This window comes from Pimephales promelas, chromosome 6 (genome assembly GCF_988280905.1).
Source record: "Pimephales promelas chromosome 6, fPimPro1.hap1.1, whole genome shotgun sequence".
In the NCBI taxonomy this organism is placed as follows: Eukaryota; Metazoa; Chordata; class Actinopteri; order Cypriniformes; family Leuciscidae; genus Pimephales; species Pimephales promelas.
This window is the reverse complement of record NC_142774.1, coordinates 28047010-28072023: the sequence shown is the minus strand read 5'-3', so window position 1 is coordinate 28072023 and position 25014 is coordinate 28047010. Positions and strand designations below refer to the sequence as shown.

At 40.9% G+C, this 25014-nt stretch overlaps 1 protein-coding gene across 4 annotated transcripts in view; it reads right to left on the bottom strand.

Annotated features, from left to right (window-relative positions):
- adgrl3.1 (adhesion G protein-coupled receptor L3.1) overlaps positions 1-25014 on the bottom strand; it is a 136149-nt gene that overhangs the window by 23065 nt on the left and 88070 nt on the right. For all 4 annotated transcript variants that reach the window (XM_039693463.2, XM_089132334.1, XM_089132335.1 and 1 more), the window contains exons 12-14: positions 2299-2421; positions 2006-2211; positions 1724-1900 (exon numbers count right to left, since the gene is read on the bottom strand). In XM_039693463.2, coding sequence (XP_039549397.2) covers positions 1724-1900; positions 2006-2211; positions 2299-2421 — 506 coding nt within the window. The remainder of the gene's footprint in view (positions 1-1723; positions 1901-2005; positions 2212-2298; positions 2422-25014) is intronic.

Below are 25014 nucleotides of genomic sequence, written 5' to 3'. Positions count from 1 at the left end.
AGTATTCCATTCTCAACCGGATTACTAGAAGAGTACAGCATTAAAAGCAATGACCACCACTTCACCAGACATTAATAATCAACTTATGCTTCCTGTGGCCACATAAATTAATATGGATGAAACTCAACATGACATTCACTGCCCAGCAGCTCCAAGTCCACAATCAGCTCAACCAGTTCCCCACCATTAAAGCAACGGTGGTCCACCAGCTCAAACTAGGTTGATCAAGTTAGTACCAGGTCAATGTCTGCTCTGCCATTGCCTGTCATGCAGGGAAATCACTAAACTAGTCTGGACCAGCTAATCATAACTAGCTTTGACCAACTGGAAACTTATAGAGATACCTTAAATTCGTTTAAGGTGGGTTTTCAGTTATATGAAGTCATGGGTAGTTTTAAGTTATAGTGTGTAGTCTAAATCTTAGTGGGCACTATTAGTTTTTAAGCTGTCTTTTGAAAAAAAAAAAAAAAAACCCTTTAAATGTAGTCAATATTTTGTAATGTCATTTTCATTCATTTTACTCATTGTACATACATTTGATTCATTTTGATATATTTTTTTGACAACAACTTTTCAGCTGGTGATAATGAGCAAGTCAGTGTTGATATTAACTCAAATAAAAAAAATATTTTAAATACTTTCCATTTATTGAAATAAAGCTAAAATAAAGCAAAGTAAAATATAAACATTAGATTAATTAAAATAAATAATAACTTGAAATGTTACCTTGGCAACTAACTAAAATAGATATAGCTGAATAGATAAACTAAAAATATTATAAAATATATAATACTAATAAAATAAATAACTAATAAAATATTTCCATTAACCAATGTTATGCAACTAAAACGGCTTTTTTTCCTCTCGCGATAAGTCAATCCAAAAATCATGGCAATGGACGTTGGTAGGTTTATAGCCTACAGTATATCACAGCAACTGCACAAGACATTATTATTATTTTAGACCTCCGAGGTCTTAAAGGAGAACTCCGGCGCAAAATGAACCTTTGGTCTAATTACACATTTAACCAGATTTGTTTTCATGATTGCCGAATGTAAATAGTTTTATCTCTAAAAACAGTTTAGCCTATAATGCTAGTATAGGGCATAGAGTAATGACAAATAAAAATCGCTTGTTATTACCACTAACAAGGCTCAAAATAGCCCCACACTAACACGCTAGCATAATAAGGGTCCCTACATTCAAACCGAAGCAGTGAGAACTTTGTCAGTGGCCATACAGTTTAATAAGAAGATATTTTATACACACAGTCAACTTCGCAAAAACAGGAAGAAGCCATCTTTGAAAAATAGTCTCTACCAGTCGATCTACGAACGCCGATCCAAGTGCGCTGGTGAGATGTGAATAAGGTGATAAGGTGAGCGCGAACAGTAGGCTACGTGTACATACTGAAGAGAAGAAAATGGTTCGTATTTGTGTTTCTTCCAGAAACAACGGTCCATATGAGATTCTGCACAGTTCAGCGCACTTGGATGAATTGCTTTGTTCCTTTTTTGGATATGTTACATGTGTAGCCTAATAAATGTTGTAATAATGATGATAATTATTATTATTATTTGCGGAGACAGACCCCAAACACACCGCGTCTTCTGAGTTAGGTGACTATAAATGCAAAAAAACCTGTTTCAAATCGCAATTTCAATTTGCGCAATTTGAAGGATAATTGAAACATAGCTATTTACTGATAACATAACAGACATACCTTGACCTCCACGTGGGCCATGAGCACGGCAAAGTTCGTGAGGTGTGTGCAAGAACAGGACGTGTGAGTGCGGTTGGTGCCTAGTAGTCTGCAGTCCTGAGTGGACCAGTGTCCGGTCATGGTGCGTTTGGAGTAACTCCAAAAAGAGCAGTTCGGATTGAAGTTCTCTTCCGACTGCTGGAATAAGGAGATGCACATCATACACTCCATTATAGTGAAAGAAATCCCTAAAAGGCAGAAAAACTCAGAAATGAAAGATGAAAATGTAAGCGTATATAATACCTGTTTGTGTCTGACAGTGAAGAACACAGGTTCAGAAAGGTAGACCTTGTTACTGTCTTTATTAATAGCTGCAGTAATAACAGGCGAGTTGACTATAAGTGAATAGTTTGGATAGGCCGCTTCACTGCCGAGCCGCACGCTAGCATTCTCCGTAGACAGATACTGGCCGAGGTTCTTATAGAGAACCAAAGCCAAACGGATCTCACCTGAGGAACAGAAAATAAAAGAAGCGGTCAGTCTGGTAAGTTTCAGATTGTGAATTTATAAGAGGCAAATGGACAACGACAGATTACCGTTACGTCCTTGCTGTTTGAGTGTGTTGGCTGAGAGATGAATGGAGTTGCCGGATAATCCAGTTTGAGGGAAGGTTAGATCAACCAGATTAACATCTGTACTTAGGCGTGCAACCTCCAGTTCTGCAAAACATAAACACGTTCATAATAAGATGCTGCTGTTATCAGAGACAGATATACAGAATTTTCCCCTTTTCATAGTATTGAGAGGTTCACGCTATGGATTAAACTCTGTCTCACCCCTCATGTTAAAATAAATATGAGTGCACATCAGTAAGAACACCCACATTTGCTTCAAGGTAAATTAATGTTAATAACATAATGTTAATTCATTTACGTATGGATTCAGGTCACAGTAGAGGTGACAGCTACAAAAAAGCTCACAGTACAGTAGATGTGTGAAACAGTTCTGTTCACTTAAGCTAATGTTATCATTTGTAATCAATTTCAAATGAGGCTTTTCCCTTTTCAGTTGACTGCGATAAGCGCTTTTCTTTCTTTTCTCGAGTCAGTTTTTAATTTAACAATTTCTTTAAAGAAAGACAAAAGATGTTTTGCAATCTCACACTTCATTACAGATTACAAAGAATAATACAACCATATTATACTGAAAAATCAAATCGGAATGAATATGTTCTATTAGGCTAGTCTGAGCCAGAACTGCTGAGAAACAAAGTTGCTATATGTGATGTCACCGCCACGTGGTCATATGTTCATGGAGCTCTCAATAGTTCCAAAAAACTCTGTGCTGTCAATCTGTTTGAATGTGTTTAAGCTGCAGTTACGCTATAAATTTGCAGCAATTCCTGGTAAATATTAATGCCTAATATGCATTGATTGTGTATTATTTACTATGTTGACAGTAGCATTTTCTTCTGGTAAGAGGCAAAGGGACAACATTAACGTGCTTTTCTTGAGTTTAGGTATTCCTTCGAGGGTCACACTAATATCCATGGCGGTCAAAAATGACCAAACTCCTTAAGTGTAACTTTTGATCTTTTTGGTACTAAATAATATTTGTGCAAATGATTAGGATCCATTAAAAGTACACTGTGTATTTTATTAGCTAAAATCAATAGGTATTATGAATAAAAATGTCTTTATTCATAAATATGTCCTCATTAGTGTAAAATTACCTCTGCCAATGATCTGACTTATCCTCGTAAGCAAAGAATTTTTAATCTGTATTTACATGGGATGGGTTGTTCCGCCATCTTGAAAAACTATAATAGCAGAGAGGGACAAAAGGTACTAGCCTACCTCAATGCGTTTCCACAACTCGTTTTGTAATGTCACGTGAAATGTCACTTGAAACCAGCTGAAACGGACAAGGAGATCAGTGAGAGGCGCTTGTCACTGCCCCGGCAAATTTGAAAGGCTACACTGCACGGTACTCAGTAATGCAGGATCATACTAATGCCGACCCATAGGGGAAGGAATCCTTGTCGCCAAAAAAGCAAAAACATAATAATTTAAAGGGAAACTTGACCGGTGAATTCAAAAACCGAGGGTAAATATCAGGATAGCTTTTCCCACGTGAATAGAGCTAATGAAGGAGAAAGACTTTGAAAGACTTTGAAGTTGTCTGCTTTCTTCTCGACAGGAGCAGAAAACAAGCTTTTTTTCATTGCTTAGTTGTGTAATTCATTATATAGGCAGCATAACAGTAGAACATATATAGTTAAACTCAATGAAGTGCTTTTGGAAGACATGTTGTCATAGCTTCTTGGTACTGTAAATAACGGCTACCGTAGTTGCAACACGTATTTGAAAAAGCGAGGTGCTAGAGAGCACTATTCGTTTGAATGCAAATACAATTTCACCACTAGATGGGAGAAATTCCTACACAGTATACCTTTAATGACCATTTAAAATAATATTGTTTTTTCTAATATGTTTTTTTAGTCATGTTACAATTACAACAATAGATGCCTCTATGGCTCTTTAATATACATGTATATAGCTCTGGTCTAGTTGTTTAAGACTCAAGAGTATTGCCGGTCATAAATGCTTACTTTTTTTTAGGTTTTGCATTTGAATATATGGTAACACTTTATTTGAAGGGGTGTGCATAAGACTGACATGACAGTGTCATAAACATGACATAACACCTGTCATGAACATGAAGGAGTCTTTATGAATGTTTATGACTGTTGTCATTAAGTGTCATTCGGTAAATTATGACACTTTTAATGCAAAGTTGACATTGTTTAAAATGTCTTTGTTATGACGACTTGACATTAAATTAACCAAGAAATTATAACCTGTCAACCTGTCACAAATATGTCATAACAGGTCTAATTATCAAACTTTAAGAAGTTATTTAGCTTTGTGTTAACATTACATTACCCTGTCATATGTTATGGTTTGTTTTAACTTTGGTTGTCATGACACCATTATAACTGTGACATGAATATTTTACTTGTCCTCAAGTAAAGTGGAACACATTGTTCTAGTTATAAAGACGTCATTAAGGGTTATTACACTGTCAAATGCTTTAACAACAGTGTCATTAATATGTCCCTTTACCTCACCTAAAGTGGAACACGTTGGACTAGTTATGATTTCTTGGTTAATGTTAAGTTGTCATAACAAAGACATTTCTGTCTTTGTTAATGTCAAGTTGTCATAATCAAGACATTTTTTGTCTTGGTTAATGTCAAGTTGTCATAACAAGGACATTTTAAACAGTGTCAACTTTGCATTAAAAGTGTCATAATTTACCAAATGACACTTAATGACAACAGTCATAAACATTCATAAAGACTCCTTCATGTTCATGACAGGTGTTATGTCATGTTTATGACAGTGTCATGTCAGTCTTATGCACACCCCTTCAAATAAAGTGTTACCGAATAGGTATTTAGACGTTATAAAACACTCGAATTTTATAAGTTTAGATTTTTTTGTTACAATTAAAAGGTTAATTACTCAAATCCTAATGTTTTTTATACTCACAGCATACACAGCAAGTGAATATTAACCCAATTAAAGAAGTTTAAAATACTGTTTAAAAAAAACTGCATTTAACAAAACTTTTTATTATATACTATAGGCACTAGATACGTTATTTCTTGAATGGGCAGTCTTCATAGAAATCTCATTCAATCTCCTTCAGGATGTTATCTAACTGCAATTAGAGTTTAACTATCTATTATGTAATGATAAATGTTAAAGTGCTTCATAAAATACCACTACTTTCTAGATTCCTGAGAGCTCCACTAATGTGTTAAAACGTCAAGGGGAAACAAAAAAGATTACCAGTGAGTGTGCGCTTGAGAAACACTGAATTGAATGGGGTTCAATGCTGGGACTACAATATTGGTTGTTTGAACTATTGGTTGCTCCACGACATGCGTTACTTCAGCATTTCTCAATTCCTATGGAAATCTTTGGGAGTGTCGTAACTCTGTTTTTCAACGGCTCTGATATGAGCTAGCAACAGTGAAAAGGGGGTGGGGCTTAGCAAAGGGTCGGTTACACCTGTCACAGTAGGAATAGAGCTGGTAAGGCCCGCCCCTTCCGCTCACCCCGCCGGACCTCTAGGTTGAAAAATCGTCAATGCAAGTGAATGAGAGAAAATAATTATTTTCTTAAAATTATTCAATTGTAGCATTCTTTACACTAAATATTATATAAAAAAATCACAGACAACATATGTTCACATTCATGGCACAATTCAAACGGGATCAGAAAATAATTATTTTGTCTCATTCACTTGCATTGACGCTTTTTCAACCTAGAAGTCCACTCGGAGTTTTACGGATGGGCGGGACTTACCAGCTATATAGGATTTTCTGCGCAGAAATTCACGCGTTATTTACATGTGTATATGTGTTGTAAACATTCCTTAACATATCTGGAGAAAAATATTTTTGAAGAATTAGTCATTCCCCCATCTAAACATGCAGACAGCCTTGGGATATAAAGATGTATGTTGTTTTTTTAAATCACATGAAAAAGGAAAAACATGTCTGCATTCAAATCGAGTTTCTGTAGAAACTCATAAATCTATCACATACCATCTATAAATCAGTTTATTGATTGTCCAGTATGCGCTTAAGACACTGCATTTGTAAAAAAATGTTTATTTATTGAGTTAAGATGAAATACACCTTTGGCTGACCAAATAGCTTTATAAATTCACTTTGAGACATGAAAGTATGTTTGTGCATGTGCGAGTGCGGTATATCACATCAGCGTGTGAAGTCTACAGTTCCCTAGAGGAGCGATGAGTTATACAACAGGAGTGTGATGAAGTTATACATCTTTAAATCACATCTGAATCTGTGTGTGTGTGAGCATTATTAAAATCATTTCCCTCGTATCTGCAGGTGGTCTCTAGGCCAAGCTAGAGGCGGTTTATGTAATTTTCTGTCCAGGTTTGTAATATAAAGTAGAAAAATACATCTCTGTATGTCTGTTCGTGCACAAGTGATACAGATTTCTGTTGCATCTTAAACTAAATAAAATCCTTTTTAAAGGCAAATTTTAACACCTTTCTTATCTCATTTAAACATATGATACTTTTATGTCATCATTACAGTAATTTATTTACAAACTACATTACATTACACCTCTCTAATAATCAAAATGATGTTCCTGAAATGAGTTTTAATTATGCAAGTCAGATGGTGCAAATTTCCTCAGTACCTTTCGGATGAGATGTAACATATTGTATACCCTCATCTACAGATGACTGAATCAATGAGCTTGTGACAGATTTAGAGTGCTTTTACCCTTCTCAGACCTGTCTTAGAGCTGAACGCACCATGGATTACCTGTTTGACACTTTTTTTTTCTGGTCTGACATATAAGAAAGGATATTTTCAGGTGGAAAGTGAGATACTTGCAGAGAAAACACAAAGAAAACCTGAAGTAATAAACTCACACACCCCAGGGTAATGATCAGAGGGATATGGTGTTTGTGTGTGTGTGTGTGTGTGTGTGTGTGTGTGTGTGTGTGTGTGTGAGAGAGAGAGAGAGAGAGAGAGAGAGAGAGAGAGAGAGAGAGAGAGAGAGAGAGAGAGAGAGAGAGAGAGAAAGATCCATAAGAAACAGAACGGCCCAGTTATATAAAGCACTTCAAGCACTGCACAGCAGATATGGTGCCTTCAATGCACACACACTCACACAGGCTGCAGGGGTGCTCACACTGTGCTAACCTAATTAGCTGAATCTAGTCTTCACAGAAAACTAGCACTGAAACGCACAAGCGTGTATATAAACATGCTCTATTCAAACCAGACAAGTCGTTTGGAACGTTCTTCTACTATTCTGTTTAAAAGCAATTTAGAGTGCATCTTTTGTCACCTAAATATGACAATATCTGCATTCAGTCTCTAAAAACAGCAATTTCCCACATATTCTTTGCTCTTTAGTGTACACATTAATTTAACAAGAACAGTTCACAGGATACAGAAAGCCTTAAAGGAGGAGGAATCGAGAGAGGGAGAGAGAATAAAAGAAGGAATAAGTTTCTCATTTGAATAAACGGATAATGGTATGAGATTTTCACTGCGAGATTAAGATTAGCTTTCGGCTAAGATTTGAGATTGAAGATCAAAAAGGAAGAATATAATGATAAAAACACTATTTTCTTTTTACTGAAAGGCTTGTGCATGCAAAAAAGGATTTGAGCTCACTGCTGAAAAGCATCTGAGAAGTTCTGCATATTCATTTCTTGATTAAGTCTTATGTAAAAGTACATAAAATACATCAGATGTGTATGGTTGCATAAATCCATGTTTCATGACAGATTTTTAGCACACCATCCAAAACAAGTTTCCGGTCTGTCTTCAGTACACATTAGAAACGAACATGCTAAACAAAACGGCACAATCACATAAAATCAGAAGTTATTTGATACTTTTAAATACTTTTCGTTTTCTCACACAAACCGCTCGTTTCGTGTCTTAGGCCATCAATGTGTACTTACATTTACGAGTCATTAAATCATGTTTAATTTTGACGTCTCTGTGCATGCTTTTTGGTGGATCCCCTTAGCCTCCAGTGTATGACTGACAGACAACAACGCTTTGACTGAAAAATATCAAAATTGAAAATACTGTAACCTTTTTGACCATTCTGTCTATATCTTTGAGTATTTTTAAGCCAGTGTGTTCAAAATGTGATTTAAACTAGTTACACGTGTCTGTTATCAAATGACATAGCTATTATCTTTGCAACACAAACAGAAAAGGCATGGTTTAGTATCAAACACGAGGAGTGAAATGTTACAATTCACCCCATAGTCTGGGTTAGTTGTAGGGTAGCCAACTGTCCCATATTAGACGGGACATCCTGCATATTGGGCCTAATTTATTTGTCACAACAACTTGCATCAAAAAATATCTACACAGACACACAATAAACAATTTAAATTTGATGAGTTTAACTACAAAGCAGAAATTCCCATAACAAAAATAATCAAAGTAAAAAAAGTTACTTTCTTACCTAAAAAATAGTTTTTCCACTCTAACATCTGCTGTTTTTGCCACAGGGCTTTACTTTATCACATGTGGAATATAAGGACTAAACTCGGCATGTGTGAAAAAATCAGGTGATTTGTTACTAGTTCCTGATTGGACAGATTGGACTTGTTACAACTGACCTGTGTTACAACCATCCCCGGTCTCTCCTACAATTTCCAAGAAAGCACAGGATGGACACAGGCGACACATGCGCACTACAACGACAACAGACCTACAGATGGCAGTATAACGTCTCGGGTTATGACTATAACCCTTGTTCCCTGAGAAGGGAACGAGACACTGCGTCGATAAAATCGACTCTTTGGGGACGCTCCCTAAGCGTGCGCCTCTGAAGTATGAATGAAACTAATCCAATCCTGATTGGTGTTGCGTCGTGACGTAACATGTGACGGCATACCCGGAAGTATAAAAGTGACGCTGTCACAACACACACTAGCCTCGCGATGAAGCAAGACGCTCAAGGGTCTGAAAAGGGGGCGTGGCAACACGACGCAGTGTCTCGTTCCCTTCTCAGGGAACAAGGGTTATAGTCATAACCCGAGACGTTCCCTATCGAGGGAACTCAACACTGCGTCGATAAAATCGACTCTTTGGGGAACGAGTACCCACTAGGCCACGCACCGAACAGACCCGCCCCAGAGTGAAACTGATTAGGCACTCAGCAAGGGCCGAGTACGTGTGCACCGGGCGTACTGGGAAGGCTGAGACTGTAAAACCTGATGAAAGTATGCGGGGTAGCCCAGCCGGCTGCCTCACAAATCTCCTGCAGAGGTACTCCCGACAGAAGGGCCCTAGAGGAAGCCATGCTTCTAGTCGAGTGAGCCCTTAAGGCCAAAGGTGAAGGAACCCCACGCACCTTGTAAGCCTCAGTAATAGCCTGGACAATCCAGTTACTTATAGTTTGTTTGGTCGCCGGGAGCCCCCTCTTAGGTGACCCAAAGCATACTAACAACTGGTCAGATCTTCTCCAAGAAGCAGACTTTTCCAAGTATACACTCAAAGCTCTGACGGGGCAGAGCAAGTGAAGCCTCTCTTCTCCCGCCGACACATGAGGTGGAGGATGGAATGCCTGAAGGACTACAGAGCGAGCCGTACTCGAAGGAACTTTAGGCACGTAGCCCGGACTCGGGTGCAAAAAGGCCTTTACTTTGCCAGGGGCAAACTCCAAGCAAGCTGGCGTTACCGCCAGGGCCTGGAGATCTCCCACCCTCTTAAGAGAGGTAATCGCTAAGAGAAAGACCATTTTCAACGTTAAGTCCTTAGGCGAAGCCGACTCTAAAGGTTCGAAGGGAGCGAGGGACAACCCTTCCAGAACTATTGCCAGATCCCAGGCAGGCACCCTGGACCTGATCGTCGGCCTCATCCTCCAAGCACCACGGAGAAACCTAATGACCAACTGGTGCCTCCCCAGAGGTCCACCATCTACTGGCGCGTGGAAAGCCGAAACGGCAGCCACGTACACCTTAAGAGTGGACGGGGAGAGACCCGCAGAGAAACGATCCTGAAGGAATTCCAGAACTGAAGCCACTGGGCAGTTTACTGGATCCAACCTTCGTTCTCCACACCAAGTGTGAAACACCTTCCACTTGAGGCCATATAATCTCCTGGTAGATGGGGCCCTAGAGCTAAGTATGGTTTCAACCACCTCAGCTGATAAGCCAGCATTTAGGTACTGAACCCCCTCAGAGGCCAGACCCACAGCTTCCACAACTCTGGGCGAGGGTGGAAGATTGTGCCCTCCGCCTGAGACAATAGATCCCTCCTCAGAGGAATCGGCCATGGCGGAGCTATGAGGAGTGATATTATATCCGAGAACCATACTCGTGTCGGCCATCTCGGGGCAACCAGAAGTAGACTGATGCCCTCTTGACGGACCCTCTCCAGGACCCCTGGGAGCAGAGCGATCGGGGGGAAAGCATACAGGCGAAGCCTCGGCCAAGCCTGTACCATGGCATCCAACCCCAGCGGGGCTGGATGTGAGAGGGAGAACCAAAGTGGACAGTGGGACGTCTCTCGAGACGCAAACAGATCCACTTCCATCGGTCCGAACCTCTCCCATATCGACTTCACCACATCCGGATGAAGTCTCCATTCCCCGGGCCTCAGCCCCTGCCTCGACAGGATGTCTGCTCCCCGATTCTGAACCCCTGGGATATACATTGCCCTTATTGACAATATCTTTCCCTGGGACCAAAGGATAATCTGATGCGCCAGTTTGCACAGAGGGCGCGATCTGAGTCCCCCCTGTCGGTTCAGATAGGCCACCACTGACGTATTGTCTGTCCGTATAAGGACGTGGCGACCCTCGATGTCTGGGAGGAAGCTCCTCAAAGCCTTGAATACCGCCATCATCTCCAGGCAATTTATATGCCAAGTGCGATGATGGTCCTGCCACAGACCCCTGGTAAAGCGGCCGTCCATGACCGCGCCCCAGCCCGTAAGGGAGGCGTCTGTCGAAACGGTTTCCCGGCGACATGACACCCCCAACACTGGCCCTTGGGATAGGAACCAAGGCTTCTTCCATATTTGCAGAGACTGAAGGCACTTGCGCGTTACTCTGATCATACGGAACGGATTTCCTTTGGGTGAGAACCCCTTGGTCTTCAACCACCACTGGAGGGGCCTCATGTGAAGGAGGCCCAGAGGAATAATGTTGGATGCCGCTGCCATGAGGCCCAGCATCCTTTGAAAGTGTTTCACAGTGACGGCCTGACCTAGCCTCACCCTGGACACCATCGCCAGAATTGACTCGATACGTGCGGGAGACATACGTGCCTGCATTGTAATCGAGTTCCACACGACTCCCAAAAAGGTCGTGCCCTGGGACGGTTCTAGCACACTCTTCTTCAAATTGAGTCTTAACCCCAATTTTTGAATATGGCCAAGAACGACATCTCGATGCCGAACTGCCATCTCCCGAGACTGGGCCAAAATAAGCCAGTCGTCGAGATAATTCAATACGCGAATCCCCTGAAGTCTCAGTGGAGCAAGGGCCACGTCCATACACTTGGTAAATGTGCGGGGAGAGAGTGCTAGGCCGAACGGAAGAACCCGATATTGGTATGCTTCGCCCCCGAAAGCGAACCTCAGGTACCTCCTGTGACAAGGAAGGATGGAGATGTGAAAATAGGCGTCTTTCAGATCTATCGTGACAAACCAGTCCTCGGATCTGATTTGACTCACGATTGTTGGAATGGTCAACATTCTGAATTTGAACCTTCTCAGAGACCGGTTCAACACCCTGAGATCCAAAATTGGCCTTAACTAGGACCTAGCAGGAAGGACCTATCCTTTTCTTTAATACCGGATAAGTTCAGCCACAGATGCCTCTCCGTGGCCACCATGGCCGCCATAGAGCGGCCAATAGCGCTGGCCGCTTCCCTAGTGGCCCGGAGAGACAAATCTGCGGCCTTCCTCAACTCCGCGACATCTTCAGGAGTAGGCCCCTCCCCCTCATCCAAATCTTTCAGGAGGTCGGCCTGGTATGCCTGCAAAATCGCCATTGAGTGCAGACACGAACCAGCCCGACCCGCCGCCATGTAAGCCCTGCCCACCAATGCAGATGTCTCTCTGCAGGGCTTACTAGGCAACACCGGGGTCTTTAGGGAAGACGCCGATTCGGGAGAGAGATAGCTCGCTAAAGCCTCCTCCACCTTCGGCATCTTCCCATATCCCATATCTCGAGCCCCCATAACATTGCTGTAATCTATTACATTGGGACTCGAAATACGGGACGAATGCGGTCTTTCCCACGTTCTCGAGATCTCTTTATGGAGATCAGGGAAAAACGGCAGACCCCGGCGGTGAGGCTGTGACCTGCGCTGCAGGTAACGCTCGTCCATTTTACTGGTGACTTGCGTTTCCTGCTCATGTTGTGGCCAGCTGATGTTTAGTCTGGCCACAGCGCGTGTCACAACCTCCACCAGCTCCTCATAACCCAGGCCGCGTGATGGCGTGCTGAGATCACGGTCGTCCGCATCGATGCTGAGCACGTCCCCTTCCTCAGAAGTAGACAGCTCAAGCACCGGGACCTGATCGCGGGTAGGAGAAACCGCAGCGCGGGCTCCCACACCACTCTCAGAGGCTGCGGGACCAGCCGATGGCGAGCGAGAAAATGCCTCAGCATTCTCACTCTCCTCCGCCAGATCCCGCTGCGAACCCCAGGATCTCAGTCGCCGCATCGCCTCGACATATGCGGGACCGGAACCCTGGGGAACGCGAGCCTGACCGTGCTCGTCAAAGCACGCCAGCCGGGAGCGCAGCACTCTAATAGGCAAAGCCTCACACATTTCACAAGCAGCCCCCTCGAGAGCTGCCCGTGCGTGCTGCACTCCCAAACAATACACACAGAGAGAGTGTGCGTCCCCACCCGTGATGAAACGAGGGCAGGGATGCACACACCTCTTGAATTGTTCACTGGCCATACTTTCTTTCAATAATAAGACAAACAACACCAAATAAGACAGACAGTTTCAACATAAAGCGCTTGCTGAAGAGCGAAAGCTAGTGTGTGTTGTGACAGCGTCACTTTTATACTTCCGGGTATGCCGTCACATGTTACGTCACGACGCAACACCAATCAGGATTGGATTAGTTTCATTCATACTTCAGAGGCGCACGCTTAGGGAGCGTCCCCAAAGAGTCGATTTTATCGACGCAGTGTTGAGTTCCCTCGATAGGGAACCATAACTCGTGTCAGCTACAAGACATCTGCTCTGAAGGACAATGAAGAAGAAAGGTTTGTGTTTGGCGGCTCATTGCAAATCGCCAAATTTTGCTTCAAAGATAAATTGAGATGTTATGTTATTATACACATTTTGTTGCATCAAAGTGAAAATCACAATTGACATCATAAAACGAAAATACACAAAAATTATATTTTACCTCTTGTTGAGTTTAATTATTTAAAATGAGCTAAAGTAACACAATTTAACATTTTGTCACAACTTAATTTCATTGTGTTCAATCCACCTAATATATTTAAAAGTGAAGTTTTCTCAATTCATTTGTGTTGTTTTTTGACATAACTAGCTGGACAGTGGATCTGTTCCCAGCATGCTTGGCAAGGGACTGCATTAGGAAAGTAAACTTAAGAATTAATATAGGGTTATTTTCAGTAAAGAGAAATATTTTGGCAGTTTATGTTAATGTTTAATGTTCAGTTACATTTAGAGGAGTTTCTGTTACCATTGTGCTGAAGAGTAACGCTTGTGGGCGTTCAATGTTCAATGTTAATTTCAGTACTGATACCTTTTTTCAGTACTGATATCTTTTCTTGTTGGTTCATTATATATAATGATGAACAACACAACTTGTTTGAAGATTAAAGTCAGTGTGAAACGGAAGTTGAGACTGTCATTTTTTCCTTGTTGTGACGTATATCTGAGTGAAACAGCTTCTGAAATTAGAACAAAATGTTGGAAAGGGCTTGATTTCGTCCTTTGGGAATTGATTGGATCGTTGGAGGTTGGGCGTTGCAAACAAAATGGAGGCAGATTTTAATAGGATTCTCTGAGAGGCGGAGCACCCATAGCCACATCCTCATCTGATCTGGCAGCCCCCTTTCGCCACTGCACGTGACCGAAATAGAAGAGAGGTCATTTCAATGAAGGGTAATGTATTTGATTAAAAAGCGTCGTAATCGCGGTCCCTGAGCTTTCTCTAACCCACGACAGCTCAGTGGTTCGCCTGGCAGCTTCACCAGCTTATCTTGGGTCGCTCGCCGACGGACAACGGCCACCATCCGTCGCCGCTTTCGCCATTGACAACGACGAGGCAGCTGCATCTTTGGAGGCGGCCAGCCGCCTCCTAGGCCTGCGCCTTTTCTTCCTGAGCTTCCTGAAGAAGTCGCAAAGTCCTGGAACGTCCCCTTTTCAGCCAGAGTGTGCACCTCTGTCTCAGCAGCATTCTCCATGGTGGACACAGAGGATACCAGTCTCTTCCTCCAGTGGAAGACGCTGTAGCGGTCCATCTTTGCCCGCCCTCTGCTGGACAGCGAGCTAAGACGGCGTTACCTTCCAAAGCTTGCCATACTACTTCCGCCATGCACACCCACGCTTATTCCACAGCTGTGGCCATACTGCAGATACTCCAGGGCGACCTTCTCAGAAAAATGGATGAGAAAGCACCAGAAGTTGTCAGTGTGCCGGATCTAAGGAGCGCTGGACCTGGCTCTTTGCGCTGCAAAATCCGCTGCAAGTCATTGGGTGGACCATGGCCTCTCTCACTGTCGCGATCTGAGATGCCGGACTCGGAGCGCTCTGTGATCCTCGACGTGCCCATCTCCCCAGCTGGCCTCTTTGGATCATCCGTCAAAGATTTCGCGGATAGATTTGCCGAGGTTCAGGAGACGTCACAGGCTATGAAGCACTTCCTCTCGCTCTAGCTCCGCAGCAGGTCACTCAAAACAGCCATCTGCTCGAAGCTCCCAGCCGCCGTCCGGCGCTGCCGCTTCACAGCATTGTCAAGCCCAGGACCAGAGACCACGCTCTCACTCTACTGGCCACTGCTCCCCTCCACGTGGGCCCTGGCCGAAAATTGAGATAAAACCAGAGGCCTCAAAGTCTTCTAGCCCTCCTAGGAAAATGACAGTGTTAAGGTCTTGCCGCGGCTAGACTTCCACCAAAACTTTTTGTCCCTAGCACCCCGTACATTTACAATGTGCATTGATGCGGCTCTTGCACCCCTGAAACTTCAGGCATTCGAGTTCTGAACTACTTGGACGATTGGCTGTTTCTAGCTCGATCACACTCAGAGCTCATAGAACACAGGACCATATTACTCAAACATCTCGAGAATCTAGGTCTCAGAGTCAATTGGGCGAAAAGTTCAGTAGCACCACATTGCAGTACACGAGATCCAGGGGGCGGAGTTGGATCCAGATTTAAGGGGTGGAGATGGGTAGGATTAGGGGTGGGGTTAGGGATCAGGAGGTGGAGATAGGTAGGATTAGGGGTGGGGTTACGAGTCAGGGGGTGGAGATGGATCTAATTCCTCCCCCTGGATTTCGTGTTCTGCAGTGAGGACCATCTTGAAAAGTTTGCTGTCTCCCAGTCAGACAAAATATATTCTGGGCACAGAATTGAACTTGCTGTATATGACAGCGCGACTGTCGCCAGAGCGCGCAGACTGAACATTCATCATATTACTAAATCCTTTCTCTGCGGCACTATAGTCCCGCTCGAAAGGTCTCAGAATCATCAGTACTCCGGTTTGGTCTGCTTTGCATGCACCCACTGCAGTTATGGCTAAAAGTGCGAGTATCACCTCGGGCATGGGCCTCCAGTCTGTTTCTCCTCAAGGTCGATCAGAAATGCTTCACAGCTCTGAAACCTTGGAGAGCACTCGACTGGTACCAGTCAGGTGTAAACCTGGGGACTTCCTCGAGTGTGAAAGTGGCGGAAAGTCCACGGGCGCCTCCTCCTCGGGATGGGGAGCACTGCTCGAGGGCATACCGTACTTAAGCCAGTGGTCAGAACGAGAGAAACTCCTAGACACAAACTGTCTAGAAATGATGGCAGTCGACAACGCGCTGAGGCGGTTTTGTCTCTCAGTAAAAGGTCATCACATCTTGGTCCGCTCGGACAACATGTCAATGGTGGCCTACATAAATCGCCAGGGTGGCGTCAGGTCCTGAAACGCCTCCTGGTCTGAAAGTCATACTCAAACCAAGACACGGATACATGCCTAAATCCCTCAACACATCGTTCAGGGCTCAGGTTATTTCCGTCTGCCCTGCCGGTTTACAACGAGGAAAAGCTTCGGCTCAGAATACTACAACCGCTTGAGCACCGCTCGCTGATCGATAAAATTACTCCATGGCCAAAAGTAAGACCCATACTGATACACAGTTCAGGCCGAACATTTTCACCCTGACTGTGTGAAACACTGTTAATGTGGTTAGCTCCCTTAGGATGCTAACTTGTTGGGAATGATGCTTCTAGCCTCTCTTCTCAGACTCTGTGAGTCCCTGGTGATTATGAACTATATGAGCCCCGGGCACCCTTGGGACTTTGGTGTTGGATCCCTGCACACACAGCGTTTTACACTGTGTTCCCCTAGCGTAAGGTATTACGCAGTACGAGAGAACCGCTCTCGTATGAGAATGTACTAACGTAACCTTAGTTGTCTCTAGAAGAGGGAACGAGTACTGCGTATCTTTGCTGTGCCTGCAACACGCTCTGGTTCACTTTGACGATGAAAAACCTAAAAGTTTATGAAAAACATAAAAGTTTATGCTTCAGTAAAATCTTGTTTTTTAAGGTTTGTTGAATTCAGTTATAATCAGTAATCTTAAATACTTTTATTTCAACAAAACAAGTTATTTTAGATGTTAACACATGAAGTTGAACAGACAAAACATTTGTTTTTCAGTGTAGGATCCCAAAATGATTCTATTGACTCAAAGAACTTTGGCATTCTGTTGAGTGTCTGATGAAAAATCATACAAAATCACTTATTGTATGTTGTCAGAACTATGTTATGTCTTTCAAATTTTTAATAAACTGAAACTATAGACAGGGAAATAAATAAAAAAAAGTATTATTTATTTAACTTTTTGCAAGCTAACCTCAGCCTACTAGCTTATCACACGGCTAGTCGATTATTATGTTAGCTTAGTCTATACCAGAGTTATTTTAGTATTATTTTTATACAATTAGTATTTATAAAAATTTTAAATTAGCTTTTTTTGTTTTAGTTTTAGTTTTTTAAGCAATTTAGTATTTCAAGTTCAACTTGTTTTATTTTAATTAGTATAATAATTAGGCAACATTTTTTTCATCTAATATTTAAATTGTATTTTATTTCAGGTAAAGTAAAAAAAAAAAAAATAACAGTTTAAGTTAACAATAACACTGGTCTATACCCTTTGCAAATGTTCCATACAGTTTTATACATTTATTACAGTTAATGTTTTAACAGTGTCAAATTTCGTTATAGAATGCTCTTAAATGCCTGAAATGGACTTAGATGTTTCCCTGTCTTTCACATCTCAGCCAATGATAACACTAGTGATTGGTTTGGAACTGTGCATATTTATCAACATTGTAATAAAGTAATTTTCTTCTGGCTTTCAGAGTGATTAGTTACATGCCATTTATGGCTCAGGTGACTAGCTGCAAACATCTGACAGCAGAACTAGGTGCAAATGAGCAAAGATTGCTCACTTCTTAGGGATCCAGCACAAGCCAAGCAACTACCATTGAGATGAATGGGAATGCTAACAGTTAGCTTTTTATTTTATTTTTTTTGATGTTGCTTATCCTCTAATGAAACCCTCTAAAAACAACCCTGTAAAACATCAAGGCCAAACAAGTAAGGCAGATGATCCGATCAAAAAAACACACACACATACAAAAAGTGATGAAATGCGCAGAGAGAGGGGGGAAAGACAGGCTAGAGGGCAATCCCATGGAGAGCTATTTTTCTCAAACGAGATGCATGTGAACTGGCCTTGAGTGGTGGAATGGCAGATAAATTGTTTGCCAGGAACGATAAATTTCCCCCTTTGCACTGTGTGAAAGCACTGGAGCAGAATAGAGCGGTTAGCATGGATCCCTGAGCACCATCCCCCCTCTTTGATTTCTCTCATTTTAATATTTTTGTTTTCTTTTTTTCATTCTATTCCTCTCTATTTCATCCTCTCTTTTCCATTCTCTGTCTCACTCTTTCTGTCTCTGGTAATGTTCCGTTCATTCTGTCTCCTCCTCCGTAGTATTGTTCTTCCAGCTGTTCTCATGTCCCCCCCCCTTATTCCGTTTCAAATATTTGCCACCGGCTCCCTCACTTTCTTCCCCTCTATTCCTTCACCGTCATTCTCTGTAACTGTGAACTGTAAAAATTAGAGGAACAGATATTCAAAAAATGAAAACGCTGTCAACATTTACTCAACCTCATGTCACTTCAAACTTGCATGACTGGAAATATAGGATTTATAGGATTTATTTTGAAAATAAAATAAAATAAAATAAAATGCAGGTGGCTATAAAGTTAAGAAGCAATTGATAGAAAGAACTGCTAGGTTGTTAAGTCATGTCTTATCTGACCTGGCAAGGTCTGCAATCTCAGAATGAACATACATGTCACCCCTGCTTAAAAAAATTGGTTTCCTCTATGAAAAAAAAAACAAAACAAAGAAAACAACAACAGTTGTTTCCTTGTAGCTCATGTCACTCACAGCATCTCATGAAATTTCACCACACAAAAAAAGATTTAGATTTTGTTCTTAGTATTGGCTAATGTCATAAATTTGTTTCTACATGAATGCATTAAGTTAAATTCAATTAAGTTCTGGGATTATTATGACAATAAAAAAAGTTTTCCAGTAAATATTGGTCTCTCAACAGTCACTGATCATAGCTTAAATAGAAATAATCACATTATTCTTGCCGTTCCTATAAAAGTTACAGGCCAACTGGCTGTCATTTATTTGTCAAATCCAATTTTTTGTTACATTTGGTGAATGTTAATTTTAAACCCTGTCTGTAAACCTTGTGTGTGTGGGGGTGCATGAGCTTGTGATTTTGAGTGTTTGTTGCAGCTATAAAAAAACAGTGTTTTGATTAATATCATGGTTATATGTGTGTGGGCACATGAATAAGAAAACATGTCAGTGTATTTGTGTATCAACGACAGAGCGAGGTTTTTTTTTTTTTTTTTTTTTTTTTAGCAGATTTTTGCTTTTTATTAGGACATAGGGCCTCGTTCACTAAGCATAAGTATGTACAAAATTATGTATTGAATCTGCGTAAAAACATTTTTACGATCAAATAATGATTCATCAATAGGTTTAGTTCTAAAATGTATTCTAAATTTAAAAAGAAACCACTTGTACACAATCCCATACACAATCCCATAGGCCCCTTATTTAGAACACCTCAGATTCATCAACATCAGAACAAGGTTAAGACCAATTAATGTGCGTTAGCATGTTTGTGTTTGTAACGTGTGTGAATTACGCAGAACGTTTTTGTGAGAAGTTCAAATGGGCGTATAAATACGAATAGCATACACATTTTTTAGTGAATGAGACTAAATGAAAGAGAAAATCTTGTTAGAATTAATTTCTATTACATTTTGGTTGTGTAAACCATCAAGGTACTTCTATCCACTATTTCTGACTTGTGCATCCCAGGTACGGTACTTTGGTTCTGACTGTGTTCCAACTAATTTCAACATAATTGAGTCGTGGCCCTGGAACTAATGAATCTTATCTACTTATGTTTAAATTAACATAACACATACTAAATGTAACTTATTTAGCATGTAAATTTGATGAAGTAAGATATTACATGGCACTGGCATTACTGTAGCACATTCATAATGGCCAAAGTACCTTCATGGAGCCACCCACACCCAACTCAAGCACAATGATAACCAAAACTTTAACAGAAACTCTTTTAAATGTTGAATACAATTGTATTAAAGGGTTAGTTCAACCAAAAATTTAAATTCTGTCAGTATTTACTGACCCTCATGTTTTTCCAACCCTCTAAGATCTTCGTTCATCTTCGGAACACAAATTAAGATATTTTTGATGAAATCTGAGAGCTGGATCAGTCCTGTATACCAGGGGCGGTTTCTTCATTGGGGCGATTGGGCGACGCACCACCAAAGTGTGAATCACATTCGCAATCTCATTCAACCAGAGAGTTACCCTAGCAGTCACTGGATATAGTCCAATCAGCGTCATGTCACGTTCTGTGGAGTACCGCCTCTTTTTGGGCGATTTCACTCTGGCTGAGAATCGCCCAGAGTGTTCCCATAGACTTACATTCAAATATGTTTTTTTTCGAACTGCAGGCACTGCAATGCATTCTAAATGGGTTCCGGGAGGGCTCGCACTAACGTGCTTACATCATCATACGTATCCTTAACTTGTGCAGCGATTGGTGGGAACAAACATAAGATTAAGTGAAAAATAATATTTTAAAACAATTTTGAATTTAAACAACAACAATAAAAAATGAAACACTACTTTATTATCTTTATTAAATTGATTTAAAAAAAAAGCGAGAGCGAGAGAGACTGTTGGGACATCTCGCGAGTTGTGGCTACAGACAGTTGAACTTGAACAACGTCATGGCGAACACAGTCCTTTAGAAGCCTACACAGCAAATTTCAGGAGTTGAAAAATCATGAGTTAGGCAAAAGTTAGTTTTGGAGTTCATTCATTGGTGTTCAGGAGTGTGTTTTGGTTTTAACATTAGCTACACCTGGAGTTGTTTTTGAGAAATGCGCCACGACACGACCCTGCAGCTGGACAAAGGAATAATGGACTTATGTGCCTCGTCGTGAGGTAGGTAAAAGTGTATATAAAACTATTTAAAAATGTTCTATATTTTCTGACAAACACGTTTGGTCATCGCGTTGCTGTTACGTTATAGGCTAGTTATACTGTTTACTAACGTCAACGACTATGACAAACTTGCTGTTGAACGTTTGTTTACTTGTTTCAAATTTTGAAATGGCTATTTGCGTGGGGGTTTGTCGATGTAGCTAAACGGGTTAACATTAGCTAACCGTCTTTCCATTCACCGTGTTTCTGAAAATGAGTGTTTTACCGTGAAATTGATGCATCAATGCATTACAGGCATACGTGGTTACAAAATTGCAGTGTCTAACGTTACCCTGGAAAATAAGATAGTTGTGCTGTGTAGGCCTGCAATTATTTGAATTGTTATAGCTATAACGTTAGGCTACGTATATTAGTGGTGACCCACGATGTGCGTGATTTTCAGCTAATATATTTTTGCATTCTCAATGAATGGTGCTAGATTATGCCTCATACTGTTGTTTTTGTGATCTTCAGATACGACTGTCCTGCAGACAACCGGTTGAAAGTTACTCCTCCTCAAATCTGAACCAAATAGATTTGCTGAAGTAAAGGCAGTAAATCAAGAATATGGTGTTCAGTGTAGTAATTTCCACACAAAACATTATATTGTGTTGAATAAATGTTAACTCTAAGAAGAAAAATTTAAGTGTTACTTTTTAACACTGGTAATGAGTTCATATAATTATTTTTAGACTTACATTTACTCTCCGTAGGATTAGTATCTGCACTAGAGTCTATTTGATGGTCTCACATGTACACTCAGATTGAGTTGATTTTAACTAACAGGGAGTTTATTCCAAAAACCAGAATTTGCTGTGTATGGAGGACTGATCCAGCTCTCAAATTTAATCAAAAATATCTTAATTTGTGTTCCGAAGATGAACGAAGGTCTGACGGGGCTGGGACAACATGAGGTTGAGTAATTACTGACATAATTTTCATTTTTGGGTGAACTATCTCTTTAAGTGAGTAATGTGATAAAATAAGTGTAATAATAGTGAGTATAGAAACAAGAAGATTTATTGTTATTAAGTCACTTTATTTGTCATTAATATTAAAGTGAAGTTGACTTTACATGCTTAAGATGTTAATTTATCCATTGCATGGGTGGGCCTTGTCCTTATCAATCATCCAAATATTTGCCCCCCCTGAGAGATTTTGCAGGAGCCGCCACTGCTGTATACTAGTCCATAGGTTTCTTGAGGGATTGAAACTTGCTGGCCTCGAAAAGTTATTAAAGACTTCGTTAAAATAGTCCAAGTGACTACAGTGGCTCAATCTTAAGTTTATCAAGCGACGAGAACACTTTTTGTGCGCAAAAAACAACAAAAATAACAACTTTATTTCAACTATTCATTTACTTCTCTCTCTGCCTCGAGTCAGGTTACTAGTTTAATAGCGTAAGCTTCTGTTATTGTACCTCACACGCATCACACACATGACCAGCGTCGGCCAATAGTGAGACTACGTGTGACGTAGCTATATGCTCGCTACGTAGATCTACGATCACACTACGTTAACTGACTAGAGGCTCATAGAGAAGGAAGTAAATAGTTGAAATAAAGTCATTATTTTTGTTTGTTTTTGCGCACAAAAAGTATTCTCATTGCTTGATAAAGTTAAGATTGAGCCACTGAAGTCACTTGGACTATTTTAACGATGTCTTTAATAACTTTTCAAGGCTGGCAAGTTTCAATTCTTCAAGAAGCCTATGGACTAGTATGCAGGAGTGATCCAGCTCTCAGATTTCATCAAAAATATCTTAATTTGTGTTTCGAAGATGAACGAAGGTCTTCATTTTTGAAGACTTTCGAAGAATTTTCATTTTTGGGTGAACTAACCCTTTAAACAATAACAGGCCTTTCCCTTTTCCTTTCAACTTCCTTTTTAACATTATTCTCTTCATTAAGACCTAAGCATAATTTTTAACATTTAATAATGTTTTAAGCATAAAAAGTTTAATGAAATCGATAAATTTGAATATTTAAATTGCAACCATGCTTTTATTTAAGATGTTAGAATAGGTCCTTTGAATATATTTTAAAAGCGTTTGATGACCAACAGAGGGTTACATCCACATTTTAACAATGGGTCAGTTATGTATAGGTTCATGCTTTACACAACATCAGGAAAATCATACCCTTCCACTTGTCATTTTAAGACTGGACTACTGCAATGCTCAATAGGCCGGCTTCCCAGCCAGCACGACTAAGCCTCAGCAGATGATCCAGAACAATAGCCCGTCTGGTCTTCAATCAGCCAAAAAGGACCCACGTTGCACCTCTCCTGATTTCACTGGGCTGGCTTATTTTCTGACTGAATCAAATTTAGGGCTTTCAGGACTGTCACCGGAACCACACACCCTGCCTCAACACACTTCAACAAGTTACAGTCACTGAATAGGCAGAGCCTTCACGTTCATTCACAAAGAGGAACAAAACCACTTTCCTATATCTTCACCCTCTCCACTCCTCTCCATTGAATAGGATGTCAACCTCCACCCGATTTGCCGAGACCATCACAACTTTCAAAGAACAGCTGAAGAAACACCTCTTCCACAAGCACTTAACCACTCGATAACTTTAAATCAAGGCACCTAAAAGTCCTCTTCTCCTTTCCTCTGTACTATCTTGTTTCCTTATCTATCTAATAAACTTTCTAATAAACCCAGCATTTTACCTGGCATTAAATATTGCTGCCTCTGTGACATTATGTTCCTTTATTGCAAGTTGGTATAAATAAAAGTGTCAGCAAAACACATTAAATAGTTTATAAATAGTTTAATTTTGTATTTTTTTAACCTCTTTTAGTATTAAATGAGACAATTTAGGGCTTTTCATACTTTTCATACATACTGTAGTTTACACAAGGTAATTCTAAACCCTGGGTAAACGAAATCCTGGGTTCTTTTACGAGAGGTTCTCTGTATCTGAAGCCGCTGGCCTTTATGATTGCTGCCTTTAGTCGCTGTACCTGCTTCGCTTTCCGGCATTATATCCTTTACTCTGCATTAGCAGTGTGACAGTTTTTATATAACCGTAAGACCAATGGATATAGTTGAACACTGTCATTAGAACTCTAACCGCCAAACCGTGCTATTAAAATATTTTTTACAGACATTTTTTTCTAATAGAGAATGTTTAATACTAACATCAGATTACTAAGGAAACGGAGGCGGAGTTGGTGCTTCGGAGGCTGTTACTGCTGGAGATGATTTGGGAGAGGTCTGTGCCCCTTTACCGATAAGAGCACACACACTAACATGGAGTAAAGCCTTGTTTATACTCGACGCGTCCGCACGAGCAAGACTGGCAAGACCCCATTTCGCTTGGCTGTGTGGACAGCTTTTGTTTGTAACATTGCACACAACGCCACATCCGAGGATGAACGACTTAAAGCAGAATCTGCCCGAGCATGTATGTCTCACTGCACCGGCACGCAGTTTCCACATCTAAATTGAAACGTTCATTGCAAAACTTTTTTGTTAAGGTTTTGTTTACTGTGTCATTTATTTAAAACAAAGCACGTTCATTGCAACGCTTGTTTGTTTTTTTGTTTGTTAAGGATTTGTTTCTGTGTGTGATTCATTTAATGGAAATCACATTCACTTCTAGTTGTCTTGCTGTTCATTTTAGATAAACATATAGCGAGTAGCTAGTCAGTGTATGCTTGTTTATTCAAACTAAGTTGTCCTATAACAGACAAATAGTTATTCAACTGAACATCTGCTCTCAAAGGCCATTGCGAGCCTCGGGCTTGAGTGGGAGGCGCCCACGCAGTCCGCGCACAATCGGCTGGACGTATGTTTCCTTCAAAAGGACCATGTCCCACCGCCCTCTAGGCCCGCACCTTTTGCTTCCTGAGCTTCATGAAGAAGTTGCAAAT